Genomic DNA, 18,182 nt, shown 5'->3' with positions numbered 1-18,182 from the left:
GAAATTGAAGAAACTAGAAGACATGGACAAAACTTTGGAATCATAATCATCCAAAGCAACCAAAAAGAGAAATAGAACAATGGGACAGACCAATTACTCCCAAGGAAATTAAAATTATCATTAAACGTAATGCATTTATAATAACAAATAATGTTATGGAACTTCAACACACTACTCACAATTAAAGATGGGTAATCTGAAAGGAAGTTAACAGGGAAACATTGATCTTCAGAAGTTATCAGAGAAATTTAACAGACATATACAGAAATCTCTATCCAAAAATAATAGCACAGTGGGTAGGGTGTTTGCCTTGCACATGCCCAACCTGGTCGACTTGAGTCCGATTCCTCCGTCGTCTCAGAGAGCCTGGCAAGCTACTGAGAGTATCTCACCTGAACAGCAAAGCCTGACAAGCTACCCATGATCTATTTGATAAGCCAAACAGAGTAACAACAAGTCTCACAATGTTACTGGGCCCTCTCAAGCAAATTGATGAAGAATGGGAGGACAGTGACAGTGACGGTGATGCATTCTTCTCAAGTGCATGGACAACATTCTCAAGACTATTCTGGAACCTAAAATAATCTTCCATGGGTATAAAAATACTGAAAATATACTGAGCATCTTATTTGATCACTATAGTCTGAAGCTAAAGATCAACAACAACAAAAAGAAAACAGAAAAATGTTGAAACAAAATCTATCAAATCCTATTGGATGAAACAAAAGAGGGTTTAAGAGAAAAATTCATAACAATACAAGTTTATAGCAACGAAGAAGAAAAGCATTATTTTTTAGGTTAATCCAGGGGTACTCAGGGCTTACTCTTTGCTCTGTGCTCATGGATCTTCTAGAGTATTCTCGAGGCACAATAAGGGTTCCAGGTAGCAAACCAGGACTTGCTGCTGGCAAGACAAGTACTGTAACCATGACACTATCTCCCCAGTTCTTAAAAGAAAAAAAAATAAATGATCTAACCTACATCCAAAGAAACATTGCGAAGAAACCAAAAATCAGTAGAAGAGAGAGAATAATAGAACTTAGAGCTGGGGCTGTAGAAGATGGCACAGAATCAAAGATACAAGTTCTATATTGGCTGTGACTTGAGTTTGACAAACCCTGATATCACCTGGTCTTCTGAGTACTGCTGGGTACAGCAGTCAGTGCCCCAAGCACTTTGGTAAGGCCCCAGTACTGCAGAAAGTAGATTCACATCCTCAGACCTTCACTTTGAACTGCCTGTACAGATAGCCAAGTATTACAAGCCAGGGCCTTCCACCACCTGTGTGCATCACTAAAATTAAGTATAAATTTGATGCACAGAGCTAGAGAGATAATACAATGGCTAAGATGCTGGCCTTGCACTTGGATTACCCATGTTTGATAGCTGGCATGAAAAATGAGCGTCACTTAGAAGCATCACTAAAAAGTGATCCCTGAGCACAGATTCAGGAGTAGGTCCTGAGCTGTCAGGTGTGATCAAGAACAAACCAATGAACAAAAAATAGAGGGAAGTTAATCTTGCTGATTCCCTGATCTTGGACTTCCATCCTCCAGAAACAGATGAAGACACTAATCCAACATACAGATGTGTCAATAGACATATGAAAAGTTGCTCAGCCTTGCTTTACATTACGGAAATGTAAATCCAAACCATAACAAGCTACCACCTTACACTCTTGGAAATGGCCTATATTTTAGAGTTTAGAAAAATACAACTGTTAGCAAGGTTATGGAGAAAATAGAAGTTTGATACAATGTCGGTTGAAATGTAAATTGGTTCAGCCTCTATGGAAAATGACACAGAAATCCCTCAAAAATAATTAAAATGCAAGTGCCAGGGACATAGCTCCAGGGGTAAAGTATGTGCCAGGCATTTGCAAATCTCTGCGTCTGATTCTGGTGACACATGGAAGGGAGATTGCTGGGTTGAGATCTGGTGTCTCCTAAAACTGCAGGCTATGGCCCTGAGCACCACCTGCCTAAGCACTGCTAGTCTGACTGGGCTGAGCTCTTCTAGAATTGTCTTCCCTGACCTTCTTCCTCTAGCACTGCTGAAAGTGTTTATATTATAATGCAAACAGAAACACCCTAAAAATGGAGATATGTGTGGTAGCAGAGAGAAAAGTCAGAGGTAGCAATTCTGAAGCATTAAGAGCTGCTGCTCTGAAAATGGAGAGGTCATGGAGTTTATGACCAATGCAATCAGCTTAATCAATGGCTGAATAAATAGCAGTACTCCTACATAAAAAAAAAAGAAAGAAAAGAAAAAAATGAAAAAAGAAAGCAAATGGAGATGTCATCTGCTCAAGAAAGGAAGAGGCCTTGAGTGGGTTGACTGAGACTGACCATTTTCAAGAAATTGTGGCTGTATTCATTACAACAGGACAAACTGCATTTGGTTTCAATGACTTAAATGATTTGGGAAGCAGATTTCCCTTCATTACCTTCAGATAATAGTCTGGTGCAATGAATGCTCTGGTCTCAGCCTTGTGATTCTTTGTTCAGTATCCAGCTTGGACTTGTAAGAGGCAGGTATTGCGGGGCAGAGAGATTGTACAGTGTGCAGGGGGTTTGCCTTGCTGGGGTCTGCCTGTGTTTGGTCCCAAGCATCAAACACAGTTTCCTGATCCTCACCAGGAGTGATCTCTGATTACAGAGCCAAGAGTAAACCCCAAGTACTGCTGAGTGTGTCCCCTACAGCACACATACAAAGCAGGTATTGGTTTAACAAGCTCTATTTATATGTTTTGTTATGAAGTGACAGAAAACCAACTTAATGATAATCAAATGACATTTAATCATTCTGTCTTTCATGCCTCCTCCCCAAAATACAAAGTTCAAATTCAAATTCTTAGACAACTCTATTTGTAAGAGATTGAGGTTATTATTATTATGGTTAGATGCTTATTTTAAAAATAAGTATGTTATATTAAAATGACTTTTATTTACTTAACTAAAAGTGTTGTAAAGTTTGTGCTTTCTTTTTTTTTTTTTGTTGCTGTGAAAGATTGGTCTCAACTCCTATTCATATCTTACATCTCACCCTTGAGCCTTCCTTCTCAAAGCATATTTTTTAAGTTAAAATAAAAGGCCCAGAGAGATAGCACAGACCAGAGAGATATCACAGGGGTTTAGGCACTTGACTTCTAAGTGGCTGACTTCAGTAGATTTCCAGCAATGCATATGGTTCCTTGAGCACTGCCAGGAGTAATCCCTGAGTACTACTGTATGTAACTGCCAGCCCTCTCCCCTCCACCACTCTTGCCCCCTCTCCTCTACATTAAAGGAAAAGAAAGAACAGAAGCTGTGCTGATGGGTAGAAATCTAAGAAGCACATTCACTGGATTGGTATCCTCCCACTCACTCCCTGATTTTACCCATTTTCTCACTCATTGTGAGCAACTTCTCCCAACCTAAAAACCCAGAAAGCTGATTAAATATTTCAATAAAAACAAAACTTCAAGCTAAAGTCGGTTATGCTGCCTAGACCTGAACCCGAATAATGCAACAATTAGCAGAACTTATACCGTGAGTCTGTGACCCCAACTATTCCACAGGCAGAAAAACCCATAGTTTTAAAAAGGTTTTATTTCCTGCTTTCAGGGAAGGATGATGGAAGATGTGGAGGATGGGAGATAGAAAGAAAGGCATTGCCTTTAAAGTAGGCTGTAGAACACAACAATCTTTAGTGCTTCATTTAGCAAAATATGTCATTTTAGAAGCACTTCTGAGTGAAAGTCAAATGTAAATTTTATACACTGACTATAAAGAATAAAACGTCCTCCGGGAAGAAATGTGCTCACCCATGAAAGGTAAAAAGCCTTCATTCTCAACCCCAAATGCTAGATCAGTTGTGGATAAATGATGGATTGAATCATTTCGGGAAGACTCCTTGCTCGGCCTTCAGCTTTGTCCCTAAAGAGCCTAGAAGAGCATTTGTTTACTATATATCATCCCCTTAGCCAAGGAGATTTTACTATAGCTGTCACAAAAATTCATCTGTTTTATTGCACCCCTTTTATTTTACATCATTTCAAAGTTTTTATTCTATCTTTCACAAGTCATGTTGAGGGACATAAGGTTTTTTAAAAAAAAAGTAACAATTCTATGACTTGTGGTCTTAGATTAGTAAACCAAAACTCAGGTATCTCTTGAGTGAAAATCAGAGGCTTTAAAAAAAGCTGATCTTAACCCACTCATGCAAACTGTGGTGGTCTCAGTTTGATCACCTGCAGTTCCAATCAAGAGAGCTTAAAACAGCAGAGGATAACTCTCAGAGACTTATTGGCAACTCATGGAGCAAAATAAAGGGAAATGTCACTTCCCATCTGTTCCTCACTGTTCCAGGGAATGACCGCCCCTCCCCCCCGCCCCCCCCCCCCCCCCCGCAATAGATAAGCCTTTGTAGTGATAATTACGCTTCTACCTTCTTCTTCCTACCCCTTTACATCAACTCCGAATAGAGAATCCTTTAGTATAAAAACAGGCTCAACATTTCCAACCTTTCTGGAGCTAAAAAGAGGAACCTCAGAATAAAGTGAAGAGAAAAGCAAAAAGAATGAAAAGATAAATAAACTGTACCCAGTGGTCTCACAAGCTTTCCCTTTGATCTGTGAGATCATATTCAGCATTTGTACCAGAACTTTATATAATAGCTCACTGCAAAATATTACTTGTTCCTTTATATGGTATGTTTGCTGATCTTTGTGTGGGGCAGACAATATAGTCAATATCACCACATTCCAGGTTTCAAATATTGCCCTCAGATAAGATCAAATTTATTTCCTTTCTTCGCCAATAAATCATTACATCCAAAACATTGTTTTTAATAAAGTGTTCTCCACAAGACTTTCTGAACTGAGTATTGCAGTGCAATAGGGAAGAAGTAGAAATGGCTGTATGAATAACTTCCTAACTTAAAAAAGGAAAATAATCTAGTTTTAAGATGTTAGCATCAGATTCTCAAAGAAGGGCATGAATCAGCTGGTGCTGAGTGTTGGAACGAAAACCTCATTAACTATTCAACAGAAAATCCAAGAACGAATTCAATTTTGAATACCTCAGAAAATAAGTGCCTTTCAGGAAAACTTTCCTGCCACAGGTGTTAGGTACCAAACATTCATTCCACAAATGAACATTTTCACTACTTAGTTTAATTCTCCTCACATATAACACTAGACTAAGAATTCTGGCTTTGAAAGCAGCACATAGAAAAATAGTGATTTTCTTGATTTTCTATTCTCTTTGCTTCATAGGGCTTCAAGATAGTTAGCCATTTAGACACTTGAAGAATTATTTCAAATAATGTGGAGAAGTAAACATGTTCATGTATAATATCAGGCTAAGAATCAATTTTCCCATTCAGTGAAAAGAATATAATTATTAAGTTTCTTCTTTTTCCTAGTTTAGAGAACTCATCCCACGATGCAATCAGTTTAGTAGTAAATCATTTCTGTACAACACATTTTTTTGCATACTTTCATTGCTCTTTAAAAAGTTTAATTCTTTGACACTGGAGAACTCTGTTAACTTCCACTGTAAACAAATATGAAAATATGATCATTTTGCCATTTCAGAGTAATGGATATCTAAATTTCTCTTAATTTTTAATGTGCTTTTTTTGTACATTCATCTAACAATGTTAGTTTTCACAGGGAAGATTCTCTGTTATTCAACAATATATTATTTTTCTGGTTAGAATTTTGTCATTGCAGAACTTTCACAAATTTCACAATAAATTCCGTGCTATATTGATCTTATCGTGTTACATCGCAAATGAATTTATGAAAAGTAACACTGATAAACAAACACTGTCCTCTGCTGTTCATCGATTTTGCTCGAGCGGACCCAAAAACGTCTCCATATTCTTGAGACTTGTTACTGTATTTGGCATATTGAATATATTGGATATGTCGCAGGTAGCTTGCCAGGCTTTGCCATGTAGGTGAGATACTCTCGGTAGCTTGTCGGGCACTCTGAGAGGGGCGGAGGAATCGAACCTGGCTCGGATAGGCTGGCTGTGCGCAAAGCAAACACCCTACCACTGTGCTATTGCTCCAGCCTCATGTGCCTGAGGTTTGCCTCAAGTGGTATGAAAAGTAAGTACATAAAATTTGCTGTTTCCACCTAACATTTTGTAGATGCAACATAATTTGCCTTTGAATCAAAGATGTCATACAATTTTTCTTCATAGACTGAGCACACAATTATCCTTAATAAGAATCTGTTTTCAAAAAATGGGGCAATGAAATGAACAGAAACTTTCTCAAAGAAGAAATCCGAATGGCAAAAAAGCACATGAGAAAATGCTCTACATCATTAATCATCAGGGAGATGCAGATCAAAACCACAAGGAGATACCATCTCACACCTCAGAGACTGGCCCACATTCAAAAGAACAAAAGCAACCGATGCTGGCGTGGATGTGGCGAGAAAGGGACACTCCTTCACTGTTGGTGGGAATGTCCACTGGTTCAGCCCTTCTGGAAAACAGTATGGACGATTCTCAAAAAATTAGAAATTGAGCTCCCATTTGACCCAGCAATACCACTCCTGGGAATATATCCCAGAGAGGCAAAAATGTATAGTCGAAGTGACATCTGCACTTCTTTGTTCATTGCAGCACTCTTTACAATAGCCAGAAACTGGAAGAAACCTGAATGCCCAAGAACAGATGACTGGTTAAAGAAACTTTGGTACATCTACACAATGGAGTACTATGTAGCTGTTAGAAAAGATGAAGTCATGAAATTTACATACAAGTGGTACAATATGGAAAGTATCATGCTAAGCGAAATGAGTCAGAAAGAGAGGGATAGACATAGAAAGATTGCATTCATCTGGGGGATATAAAGTAACAAAGTATGAGATTAATACCCAAGAATAGCTGAGATCAGCACCAGGAGGATTACTCCATTGCTTAGTGGCCAGCCGGGTATCCTAGAGGAAAGGGCAGTTCAGATAGAGTAGGGAGCACCAAATAAAGGATGTTTGGAGGATCCTCCCAGGAGGGGAGATGCATGTTGAAAGTAGACTATGGACTGAACATGTTTGCCACTCAATGCCTCTTTTGCAGACCACAACACCCAAAAGGAGAGAGAGAACACAGGGGATTGCCCTGCCACAGAGACAGGGTGGATGGGGGGATGGGGGTGGGAGGGATATTATCCATGGTGGTGGAAAATGGGCACTGGTGGAGGGATGGGTATCTGATCATTGTATAATTGAAACCCAAGCACAAAAAATTGTAAATCTACAACTGTAAAAAAAAATAAAATAAAATAAAGGAAAAAAAAAAGAAAAAAAAAAGAATCCGTTTTCAAGGTTTTCTACTTTTGCTATTTAACTGCCCCACAGAATGCATGCATTAAAAAAATTTTAAAAATGTAAAACTATGTAAATATCTGATAACTGCCTATAATTACATAGAACAACATGCTTCAAATACCATGATTAGAATACACAGTCACTGTGAACTTCTGGATTGATAGATTTTGATTTGAAAAAGTCTGATTTGAAAAAGTTTGCAGAGTTTTGTCTCTATGCTTGACCAGAGTTCACTAGTTACTGAGGGAACCATTTCTCTAATACAGTTTAATTAAACATAGATACATGCATGTAGGGTAGTCAAATATTTAAGTAGAAAAATTAGCTATTTTTCTGCCTTTTTATAATTGGAAACAATTGTTCAGTATCCAAGTGGTAGTTGTTTAGAAGAATATTAATATTGGTATTTTCTTTAAGGTAAGTCAACAATTCTGATGATGGGGGAAGAGTAAAAATGACCAAAATAAATATTTTAACACAAAATCAGTAAAATGTTGTTGGAAAGAACAACAACTAATTATTTATATGTATGAAAAATATATTGAGTCGGGGGTATGGTCATTTTTATAACTAAAGAAGCAGAGACTGAGAGATAGGACTGGGGTTAAGATATTTCTCTTGCATGTAGCTGACCTGGGTTCAGGGTTTAAGTGTAGTGGAGTGCAGCCCTGATGCCCAAAAACACATGGTGTGATCCTTGAGGCTCCTGACCACTGGTCCAGCGACCCAGGTAATTCTCAGTAGGGCAGGCCTCTTGCACTGAATCACGGGTCCAATTGACCAAGAGTTGCCTTGCCACGAGTACACCCAGGATTCTAGATCAATACTTTGGAGGTCTCCTACAATAAACAAATACTAATACCAACCAAACAAGAAAACATAGGGGATCAGAAAATTGATTTCTAGTCTTAATTAACCTAGGTTTAGCATATGAATACCTAGTCTCCTAAAACCTTAATAGCTGTGTATTAAAACTCAATGTCTACCTTTGAGGCTAAGTAGTTATTAAAAAAACATTTGATAACATTTTGCTGGGCACAGGAACTATTCAGAGCAGACACCCTATAATTTAGAGTAGATGCTGGCTGACAAGTACAGGTCTGTTGTACTTCAAATGTCTCACCCACAATCAGTCAGGGGAGGAAACAAGATGCGTATCACACATGTCAGCATTCACTGAACAGTGTCTTTTCTCTCTTTAGTTATAAGCACACCTGTCTGTATCCCTCCTCTGTCCCACACATGTTCTGCATTTGGATTTTCCTGAAATTCTGTGTTAGCAGTAAGGGTACATCATCATTCTCCAGTATTCACTTGCATAAAAGGAATCTGGGCATACAGAGCCTAGCCATTCTTTCTGTATTGTTCTAGGTGCAGTACTTCCAGTCTTTCACCAAAAGGATTTCAAATATCTGTCACAAGTCTCTTTCATTTTTCCTATCAGGAAATTGGTGGGAGACTCAAGGAAGAAATGCACAGTACCCAAAATCAATAATTTAACTTTTTGATCATGCCCTGGAAATCCTTTCTTGCAAGTAATAAGGAGAAAATTCCCAAGGGACATTAAAATATAGGAGAGTTAAAACTTGAAACAATTTACGTATCAGTACTTATGTATCTAAAATATAGTCTAAATTCTTAGATATATTATGATAAATGTTTTGCTAGGGCTTTTTTGCGCCTTAATGTACCATCTGTTCCCATAAGTGTTAATAATGAGATTTTCTTCCATTTTTAGATGGTGCCATTAAGATTGAATTCATTTACCAGGCAATTTACCCATTTAATATATGAGTTTTAATATTTTTAAAAATTAACAGAGTTGTGCAGCCATCATTGTAATTTGATTTTTGAATATTTTAATCTACTTCCCCCCTCACCCCCTTCCTTCCTGCAATATATCCTATATAACTTAAAGTAATTCCTCATTCCCTTCTTCCTATAAACCTCTGGCAATCATGAACTACTCTTTATGTTTTCCCATTTGTGATATTTTGAAGAAATTGAGCAATAAACTTTTGATCTTTTATGATGGGTAACTTTTTACTAAGCATATTTTTAAGGTTCATTCAAATATTTGGCATGAGTATTTTATTGTTTTCAATTATCAAATCACATCCGATATGAATTTATTACATTTTATATATTCAACAGCTCTTCCTATTATCTATTTCGCCCATACCGTATAATTTAGTATAATAAAGTTTTTTTAAAAATAAGGTTATAAAATCTTGAGGTACAGTAAATAATTACAACATCCATCTATGACAGAAGAAATCATTTAAAAAAGAAGCAACTAGTCAGATATCCACATGCTGAGAAACTCTTAAAACACTTGCAAATATTAAGTGAATCTATAATGCTTTTTCTTTCCAACAATAAAGCATTTATTAAAACATATTTGTCTTGTCTGCAAAAGTTTTTAATAATGGAAAAATGGAACATGAGACCAATAATTGTTATTTTGATAGTGTAGCACAATAAAGATTTTTTTCCAACTTCTACCTCATAGAGCTATGTAGCTGCTTTTTAGATATTATTGATAAGCTTGTATATATGATAGCATGGAAAACATAGGCTGAGGTTAGAGGGGCTAGAAACAGAAATACCAAAATTTAGAGGACATTCCATACTAATTGTGGCAGTAGATATTTTTTTTTTAAACCATTAGATTTATCTGTGGCTCTGACAATATTGTGTTGGTGATATACTTCATGTGGGTCAAGCCCTCAGTCATCTCAAAATTAGATACATTTCTAAGACTCAAGTAAGAATTATAGGTAGTAAGTGAATATGATATTATTCATACAAAAAAATCCTCACAATATAAGTGGATAAATATTACTCTCACCTTGAGGTTCAAAAGGAATCATGTTCAATAAATTCTGTAGTCCCCTAAGATGATAATAGAAATAATATAGGCACTAAAGTTTGACTCCTCTACTATACCTTTCAAAATGTGTGATAAAACTTATTGGAGTGTACTTTACTCACTTTTAGTGTTACATTTTAAGGAATTTTTCCTTCTTCAAGCCATGCTTTTCCTATCATTTAGGCAATAACAGTGAAATAATTAACTTTGTACTTTTCTTCCTCCATAAGTTAATTCACACTAGAAAACTGCATATTAAACTATCACTCACATCATGAGATTTCTTTCTAACAAAAACACAAACAAAAGGTTTCAAATTCCTTTTACTATTTGGTAAAAAAGAATCAACTAGAACAGCAGTCATCCATGAAAACAACTGACATTTAGTTTCACATGAGGTAAATCTAAATGGCATGAGAACCTTTCTACTCACAGGTATCTAAAGACTCGTCTGAATCATCAGGGCAGTCAGGGTCCCCATCACACAGCCAGCTCTGGGAGACACAAGTCACGTGATCGTGGCAAAGAAATTCACCAGGATCACACAACTGCTGATCTGAAAATGAAATGTTTCAAAATAAAATATGAATGATTTGAACATGAAAACAAGAGCAGTATAAAGATGAAATGTGAGAAAGCCATACATAAAAGGTACATGAATGTGAACCACGTTTTCTTTTCTGCAACAAAGCAAGGCAATTATTTTTCTTAGTTTTAGTCAGCCTCAAGCATGCAATTTCAGCACACTTGACATTGTTATGGTCTCACCCAGTCCCTTCTGGAATAGTAAAAGATTGCTTGTGTATATTATTTGGATGTTTTAGCAGAAGACATGGAGATATTGCAGAAGAGGTTATTTTGGAACAAACTGATCTAAAGGAAAAGTTCATGGGTATAGATATTTCAGCTCCTTTCATAGTTAATAGTTCATAGGAACATTTAATACTAGAAGTTTAATTTTGTCCTTAAACTTCATCAATAGCATTCTAGTTTTTATTTCTTTTTCTTTCTTTCTTTCTTTTTTTTGGGGGGGCGGTGTGTGTTTGCTTTTTTCTTTATGAGCTATTCCTGCTAGTGCTCAGGGCTTCCTCCTGGTTCTACACTGGCAGTGCTCAAGAGACTATACGGAGACCGTTGAACCAATTTAGATCTGCAGAGTACAAGGTAAGCATCTTGCTTGCTGTCCTATTGCTCTAGCCTCTAGCATTTAGCTTTTAACCATCCAACCTGATCCTGGGGATTCAAGTATCAATGAAATTGATCACGAATCATTTCTTGCAAACTGATGGCTTCAAAATGGTGAATCTTGGGAACACCTGAGGTATTTCATACCATTTGCTGGAGCGATAGCACAGCGGTAGGGCGTTTGCCTTGCACGTAGCCAACATGGCCGACCCGAGTTCGATTCCTCTGCCCCTCTCGGAGAGCCCAGCAAGCTACTGAGAGTATCTCACCTGCACGGCAGAGCCTGGCAAGCTCCCCGTGACATATTCGATATGCCTGACACAGTAACAACAAAGTCTCCAATGGAGATGTTACTGGGTCTGCTCGAGCAAATCGATGATCAACGGGGGGGCCTTTACTTTACTTTTAGATTTTTGTGATACTTATAAAGGAATTATTCATTATAAGTAAAATGTATCAATGTGTTCAAATATGTATTAATAAAAATTATAATAGTTTGAAGACCATAATATTAGATCTAGCACTATACAAAACTCTAGTGTTGCTATTTCTTCCCCTCAATGGTTTAATAAACTACAACCATCTGTTAGACTTTTATATTTTTCTGGGTGAAAGAATGTCTCAAGATTATTAGGCTAAAGTAAAATGGAGACTGCACTTCAAAAAATGTTAAGAATTATAAATTTGAGATCAAATAATTGAAAGAATGAAAGATTTTCTCTAATAAACTGTCTTAAAAGTATTTGGATACTATTTCATAACCATGAGAGATGGCTAGGGTTATTGCTTAAGTGGTAGGGTGTAAGTATAAAAAGATGTGTTGAATCTCAGGTGACATATTGTTCCCCATTTACCATCATAGAACTACTGAGTATGGGCCCACAAAAAAAAACAATGATAGCACATATGGATATCAAATATATATATATACATATAATGGCATGCAGATATATTTGCATATAAATGTACAAATACCTAGTCATGATGGAATAATAATATTATAAATAATGTAGCACTGTCCACTGTCCTCTCGTTGTTCATTGATTTGTTCAAGTGGACACCAGTAACGTCTCCATTGTGAGACTTGTTTCTGTTTTTGGAATATTGAATATGTCACGGGAAGCTTGCCAGGCTGTGCCATGAGTGGGGATACTCTCAGTAGCTTTCCAGGGTCTCCAAGAGAGATGGAGGAATTGAACCCGGGTCAGCCATGTGCAAGGCAAACACCCTACCTGCTGTGCTATCGTTCCAGCCCACTATAATAATAGAGGGAATACTTATTACTTTATAGTACTTTTTCAGGTCATTTAATTATAAGTCTTTATTTATTAAAAACATACTAATGAATGTCTATAATGTCCTGAGCAGTGGGATGCACTAAAATAAAATAAAATAAATTTTATCTCCAGGAAGATCAAATACAAAATAAATGAGTTAGTTGCACTACTCATTAAAAACTTGCTAGGGAAGTTATAAATTCAAAGAAGTCCCTATTAGAATGCCCATGAAATTTTCAAAAACGTAGACTAGTCACTCCTGAAATTCATATGGAATTCTTATCCTCCCACCCCTTCAATAGAGTCAAAAAAGTCCGAAACACGGGAAATGGAAATGGGAGCCATTTTGTTTTATTGGCGTTTGGGGTCAAACCCTGTGACGCTCAGGGGCTACTTCTGCCTCTCCACTCAGGAATCACTATCGACGGTGTTGGAAGAACCATATGGGATCAAACCTGGATCAGCTGCTATGCAAGGGAAGTCCTCTACCTGCTATACTATGTCTCCAGACCAGGGAGCCATTGTTTAATCCAACTTCAAACTCTTAAATTGTAGTTTACAACAGTGGTACTAGAATAAAAACAAAGTCTCAAATCATTGGAATAGAATTAGGAATACAGAGACAAATCCTCAGGTAAATAGTTAATCTTCAAAAAAGGAATAAAAAGGGTCGGAGTGATAGTACAGTGGGTAGGGTGTTTGCCTTGCACATGGCCAACGTGGGTTCAATCCCCTGTATCCCATATGATTCCCCAAGTACCGCCAGGAGTAATTCCTGAGTCCAGAGCCAGGACTAACCCCTAAGCATAAGCATCACTGGGTGTGACCAAACATAAAAGTAAAAAAAATAAACAATTAAAAAGCCTGAAGTAGAGCAAGGAAATCCTCTTCAACAAATTGTACTGGGAAAACTGGTTGGCCACATGCAAAAAACTGAATACAGACCCGTTTCTAACACTACCCCTGAATACAGACCCTTTTCTATCACCAATAGTCAAATCAAAATGGATTAAACAGCTCAATATTAGGCCTGGGTCCATGAGTTACATTGAAAAAAGCATAGCAATCTTCTTGAACTGAAGAATTTAAGGTGAATTTAAGGAGTCACGATTGACCAAGAAAGCAGAAGCAAAAATAAACAAACAGCAAATGTGACTACATTAAATTATAAGCTTCTGCACTTCAGAGGAAGCAATTGTAAAAAATAAAAGGACATTTTAGATAGGAGCTGTAAGAACACAGTGAAATAGTTTAGAAATAGACAAAGACAAAATTAAATAAGCAAGTGGAGAAGGGATGGAAGAGAGAGGAGAAAAGAGAGAGAGAGAGAGAGAGAGAGAGACAGAGACAGAGAGAAAGTGACAGGGGGATTGAGAGAGAAGGGATTCATGTGAAAGTAAATTTACTAAAGTCATGTGAAGTCCTATTGATTGGACTGAGGGAGTTATGAGTTGGATAAATTTTGGATTAAGAAGTTTCTAGCAAATTGTGGGAAATGTGTCACTCAAAGAGGAGGGACTGGAGACCCAAGAATGAATTGAAATTGGAACAGTTTTCTACCCAAGAACTCATGGTCTGGAAAAGAATCTTAATCACAATTCAAAGGCCTGCCTTGAGGAAGAAAGAAAAAAAGAAAAGGACACTGAGAAATAATTCATAGACAGTGAAGAAAGCAAAGGCATTTGGTTGTAATTTTTAAAAATGATAAGTTTTTGAAATTGAGGAAAATAGCATTGAAGGAGTCGTAAAGGTTTAGAAAAAATATCTGGAATAATTGGAAGATAAATCAACTAGAAATCTGTGAAGGTTTTCTAACAATAAGGAAGATTTACTAGTGTTTGAAATTAATTTAATTTAATTTAATTAATTTGAAATATTTAATTGCAGCATTTGGGCTTTTTAAAAAATTGTTTACAATGCCTCTTTTGCAAAGCACAGCACTCAAAAGGAGAGAGAAAACAAAAGGGAATACCCTGCCACAGGGGTGGGGTGGGATGGTGGGGATGGGGGGCGGTGGGAGGGACACTGGGATCCGTGGTGGTGGAGAATGGGCACTGGTGGAGGGATGGGTAATCAATCATTGTATAACTGAAACCCAAGCATAAAAAATTGTAAGTCTACAACTGTACCTTATGGTGTTCCACTAAAAAAAAATTAAAAATTGTTTTCTGTGTTAAACTCCAAATATTTACCCACACAGAACCACAAAACTAAAGAATAGTTACTGGGGAAAGTCCCAAGAAAACAATCCCTTGAGATAAATACCCAAACCATTCTCAACTACATAGGCTCAAATTCATCCGAGTCCATATTGTGTGTGTGTGTGTGTGTGTGTGTGTGTGTGTGTGTGTGTGTGTATTTTGAGAGGTAGGGGGTTTGTGTGCCCATTCTCAGTACCACATATTGTTAGACAAGTTCTGCGGGGTATGGTGCCTGACCTTAGATTAAGGAAAAAGCCTTAAGAACAACTAGGAGTGGCCACAAAACAAAAAACAACAACAAAACGTTCATTACACTTTTGCAATTTTGAAGATGTTTTTACATTATCCCTCTGGAAAAAAGCAGTTGAGAATTGTAAGTTACAATGCTTTTCTATTTCAAAGTTTATTTTTCAAAACATTGGTTTTTAAGTTACAAATGTTCAATGTTTCAAGGTTATTATTTAAATATATGTAAATATATATGTAAGATGAATAGAATTCCTTGAATTAGAATCTAAACAGGTTGCACGTGCATGAATTTTTACATTTATCCTATTTAATGATTCCTGATCCTATTTAAAGTATTTAATAACACTACTGAGGGAGTAAAACTAATCTTATTTTAAATTTCTTCCTATTGTATGACACATTATATTTTACACTGTAATTATAACACAAGAAGCTTATGAGAATGTTCAGGGAGTTTCATTTGCATCCTCAAGGCAGATCAAAGCTAGCACTATGTCAATCCTTTTATATTAACAGAGTTTTTCATTAAAAAAATAAATGATTTGAAAAATAATAGTCTGTAATGTCTATTAGGATTCATCCTATCATGAGAAATTCTTAGTTTTATAATATTTATACACATATTAAAGCACATATTTAGTTAATTTAGTAAAACTATAATAAAATTTTTGGAAGTTTAATGTAGATGGTCTTAAATGACTTTTGTGCTTGTATTGCTAAATTTATATTCTTTTTAAATATCATGATGAACTGAGTTTTAATTTTCATAAAATAGGAGGGAGTTATTTAATAAAATAATTGCACTGGCATCTACTAATAATGGTCTGTTGAATAGTTGTGTAGTTTCAAGATCCTTGAATATTTTAAGAAAATTAATTTTTATTAATGTTATTCTATTTTGGGCTGGAGCGATAGCACAGCGGGTAGGGCGTCTGCCTTGCACGCGGCCAACATGGCCGACCCGAGTTCGATTCCTCCGCCCCTCTCGGAGAGCCCGGCAAGCTACCGAGAGTATTCGATATGCCAGACACAGTAACAACAAAGTCTCCAATGGAGACGTTACTGGGCCCGCTCGAGCAAATCGACGATCAACGGGAGGGCCTTTACCTTTACCTTTACCTTATTCTATTTTTAGTAAATACTGATCTGCCATTTAGTGAAAATGTTGGTTTATGGCCATCATCCTCCAGAGGCCACTGGACAGTCAGGTCTGGGCCCGCAGTGACGAGACTTGTTGGGCCTCACTGAATGGGGGTGGAGTCGGTCCTGGTCTCCCCAACTAGACCCCAAGTCATCGCCCACGAACAGCCTCTCTGGCTCCTGATCAAGCTGCCCAACAGCCATGATGCCAGAGACTCAGGAGCAAATCTCGAAACCCAGTGGCTTTTGGCAGAAATCCCCCCAGATTTAAGTGTTAAAATTTCGGAATTTCAAAATCACATGGGTCTATTGCAGCCACATGACATCATATGTTATTCATAACCAGCGATAGAACACAAATTGTCTACTGTTGCCTTTTCAGCAGATCTGAGTGTTGAGGTAAAATCTCAAATAATAGTGGTGGGTCTGGTGTCGAAATATAGAATATGATCAAAGTAGAGAGAGTAATGTGGAAATCATCTGCCCCACAGGTAGGGGGAGGGTGTGGGATGGGGGTATACTGGGGTTTTTGGTGGTGGAGAATGGGCACTGGTGAAGGTATGGGTGTTTCATTGTATGACCGAGACTTAGACCCGAAAGCTTTGTTAACTGCTCTCACAGTGATTCAATAAATAAAATTATAAAAAATGAAAAAAAAAGTAAGGTGGAGTTCATGCACAATTCAATCAGCTAATCAGTGACTGAATAAATAGCAGTACTCACTAAAGTAACCCACTAAGTAGATTCAAACCCACAAGCTCCTGGACAAGATAGGTATTAGAGAAGAGACATGACTTGGGTTCTCATTAGTAATACAATATCAAAGATAATAATTAGTTATTTCTATATCTCACTGCTTAAACATAAAATGGTAGTGTACCATTCATAACTCTTAAAAGAAATATGGTTAGGTTTCCTTTTCTCTTATGTAACTAGTAGAAACTACCAGAACGGAATTTCTATAAAAACTTAGACATGCTATTTAGATTTTTTTAAAAAATAAAACTCATGGAATGTTAAGGGGTATGTTAATTATTAAGTATTAGAAATTATTTTTTATTTATAACTATGCCATAGATTTATTCTAACACCTCACCTTTGAACTTACAATCTTATATGTCCATATTGATGGTGTTGACTGGACTTCCTTAAATGAATAATTTATATATTTTTGCTATTTTATTTTGTTGCCTAGAATACCTTCCCCTTGTGTCAAAATCTTAGACTATATTTAAAATCTAATGACAGTTTAAATTGCTGTACTAGAAACTTTCCCAAATGAACATTTTCTTATTTTCATCAGCAAAAACTCAGTTTAATTTCCTTGTCTATAAATCTCTCTTGTGTGAATAAATCATGGGAGACAGAGGTTTAGAGCTTAGATTTTATATTTACCCCAATAATATAATGTAAATCACAAGAAAGACAAATTTTCTGAAAAGAAGTATACATTATTATTGAATGGAGAGGGGGAAAAAAAGCAATACCAATGTACTGTTTTTTTTTCAGTAGAATTATAAATAACTTTATTTAATCAGCAAAATAAAACTAAGTTACCCCATGGCTAGAATGAAATAGCAAAGATTATACTGTGTAAAATTAAAACATTGATGAAAACTAAAAATCAAACTTGAGATTCTATGTTATCCTCTAGAGTCTTCTAAAGAATAAACTGAAAATTACATTTCCACAATAGCTTGCTGTATAATTGTAACTTAGCCAAATATGTTAATAACAGTTTTGTTCTATTTTAAAAGGCAATTTGATTAGAAACAATCATTTTGAGTTTCAGAAGAACTGAACCCCTCGTGTAAATTCCATATTTAATAAAAATAGAATATTTACTTCATGCACCTTTTGGAAGATTGGTGTTGGGATGAATAGATAATGAACAACTAAATTTGATGTTTGTTTTGCTAAGGAAGTGCAT

The 18,182-nt window shown here is 36.5% G+C and overlaps 1 protein-coding gene across 1 annotated transcript in view; it reads right to left on the bottom strand.

Moving 5' to 3' along the window:
• The window catches only part of LRP1B (LDL receptor related protein 1B), a 1,985,988-nt gene that overhangs the window by 1,627,045 nt on the left and 340,761 nt on the right, over window positions 1-18,182 (bottom strand). Inside the window, exon 2 of the mRNA XM_056117551.1 lies at window positions 10,634-10,756. Coding sequence (XP_055973526.1) covers window positions 10,634-10,756 — 123 coding nt within the window. The remainder of the gene's footprint in view (window positions 1-10,633; window positions 10,757-18,182) is intronic.

Source organism: Sorex fumeus, unplaced genomic scaffold (genome assembly GCF_029834395.1).
Source record: "Sorex fumeus unplaced genomic scaffold, SorFum_2.1 ptg000035l, whole genome shotgun sequence".
Classification (NCBI taxonomy): Eukaryota; Metazoa; Chordata; class Mammalia; order Eulipotyphla; family Soricidae; genus Sorex; species Sorex fumeus.
This window is presented reverse-complemented; position numbering and strand designations above follow the sequence as displayed.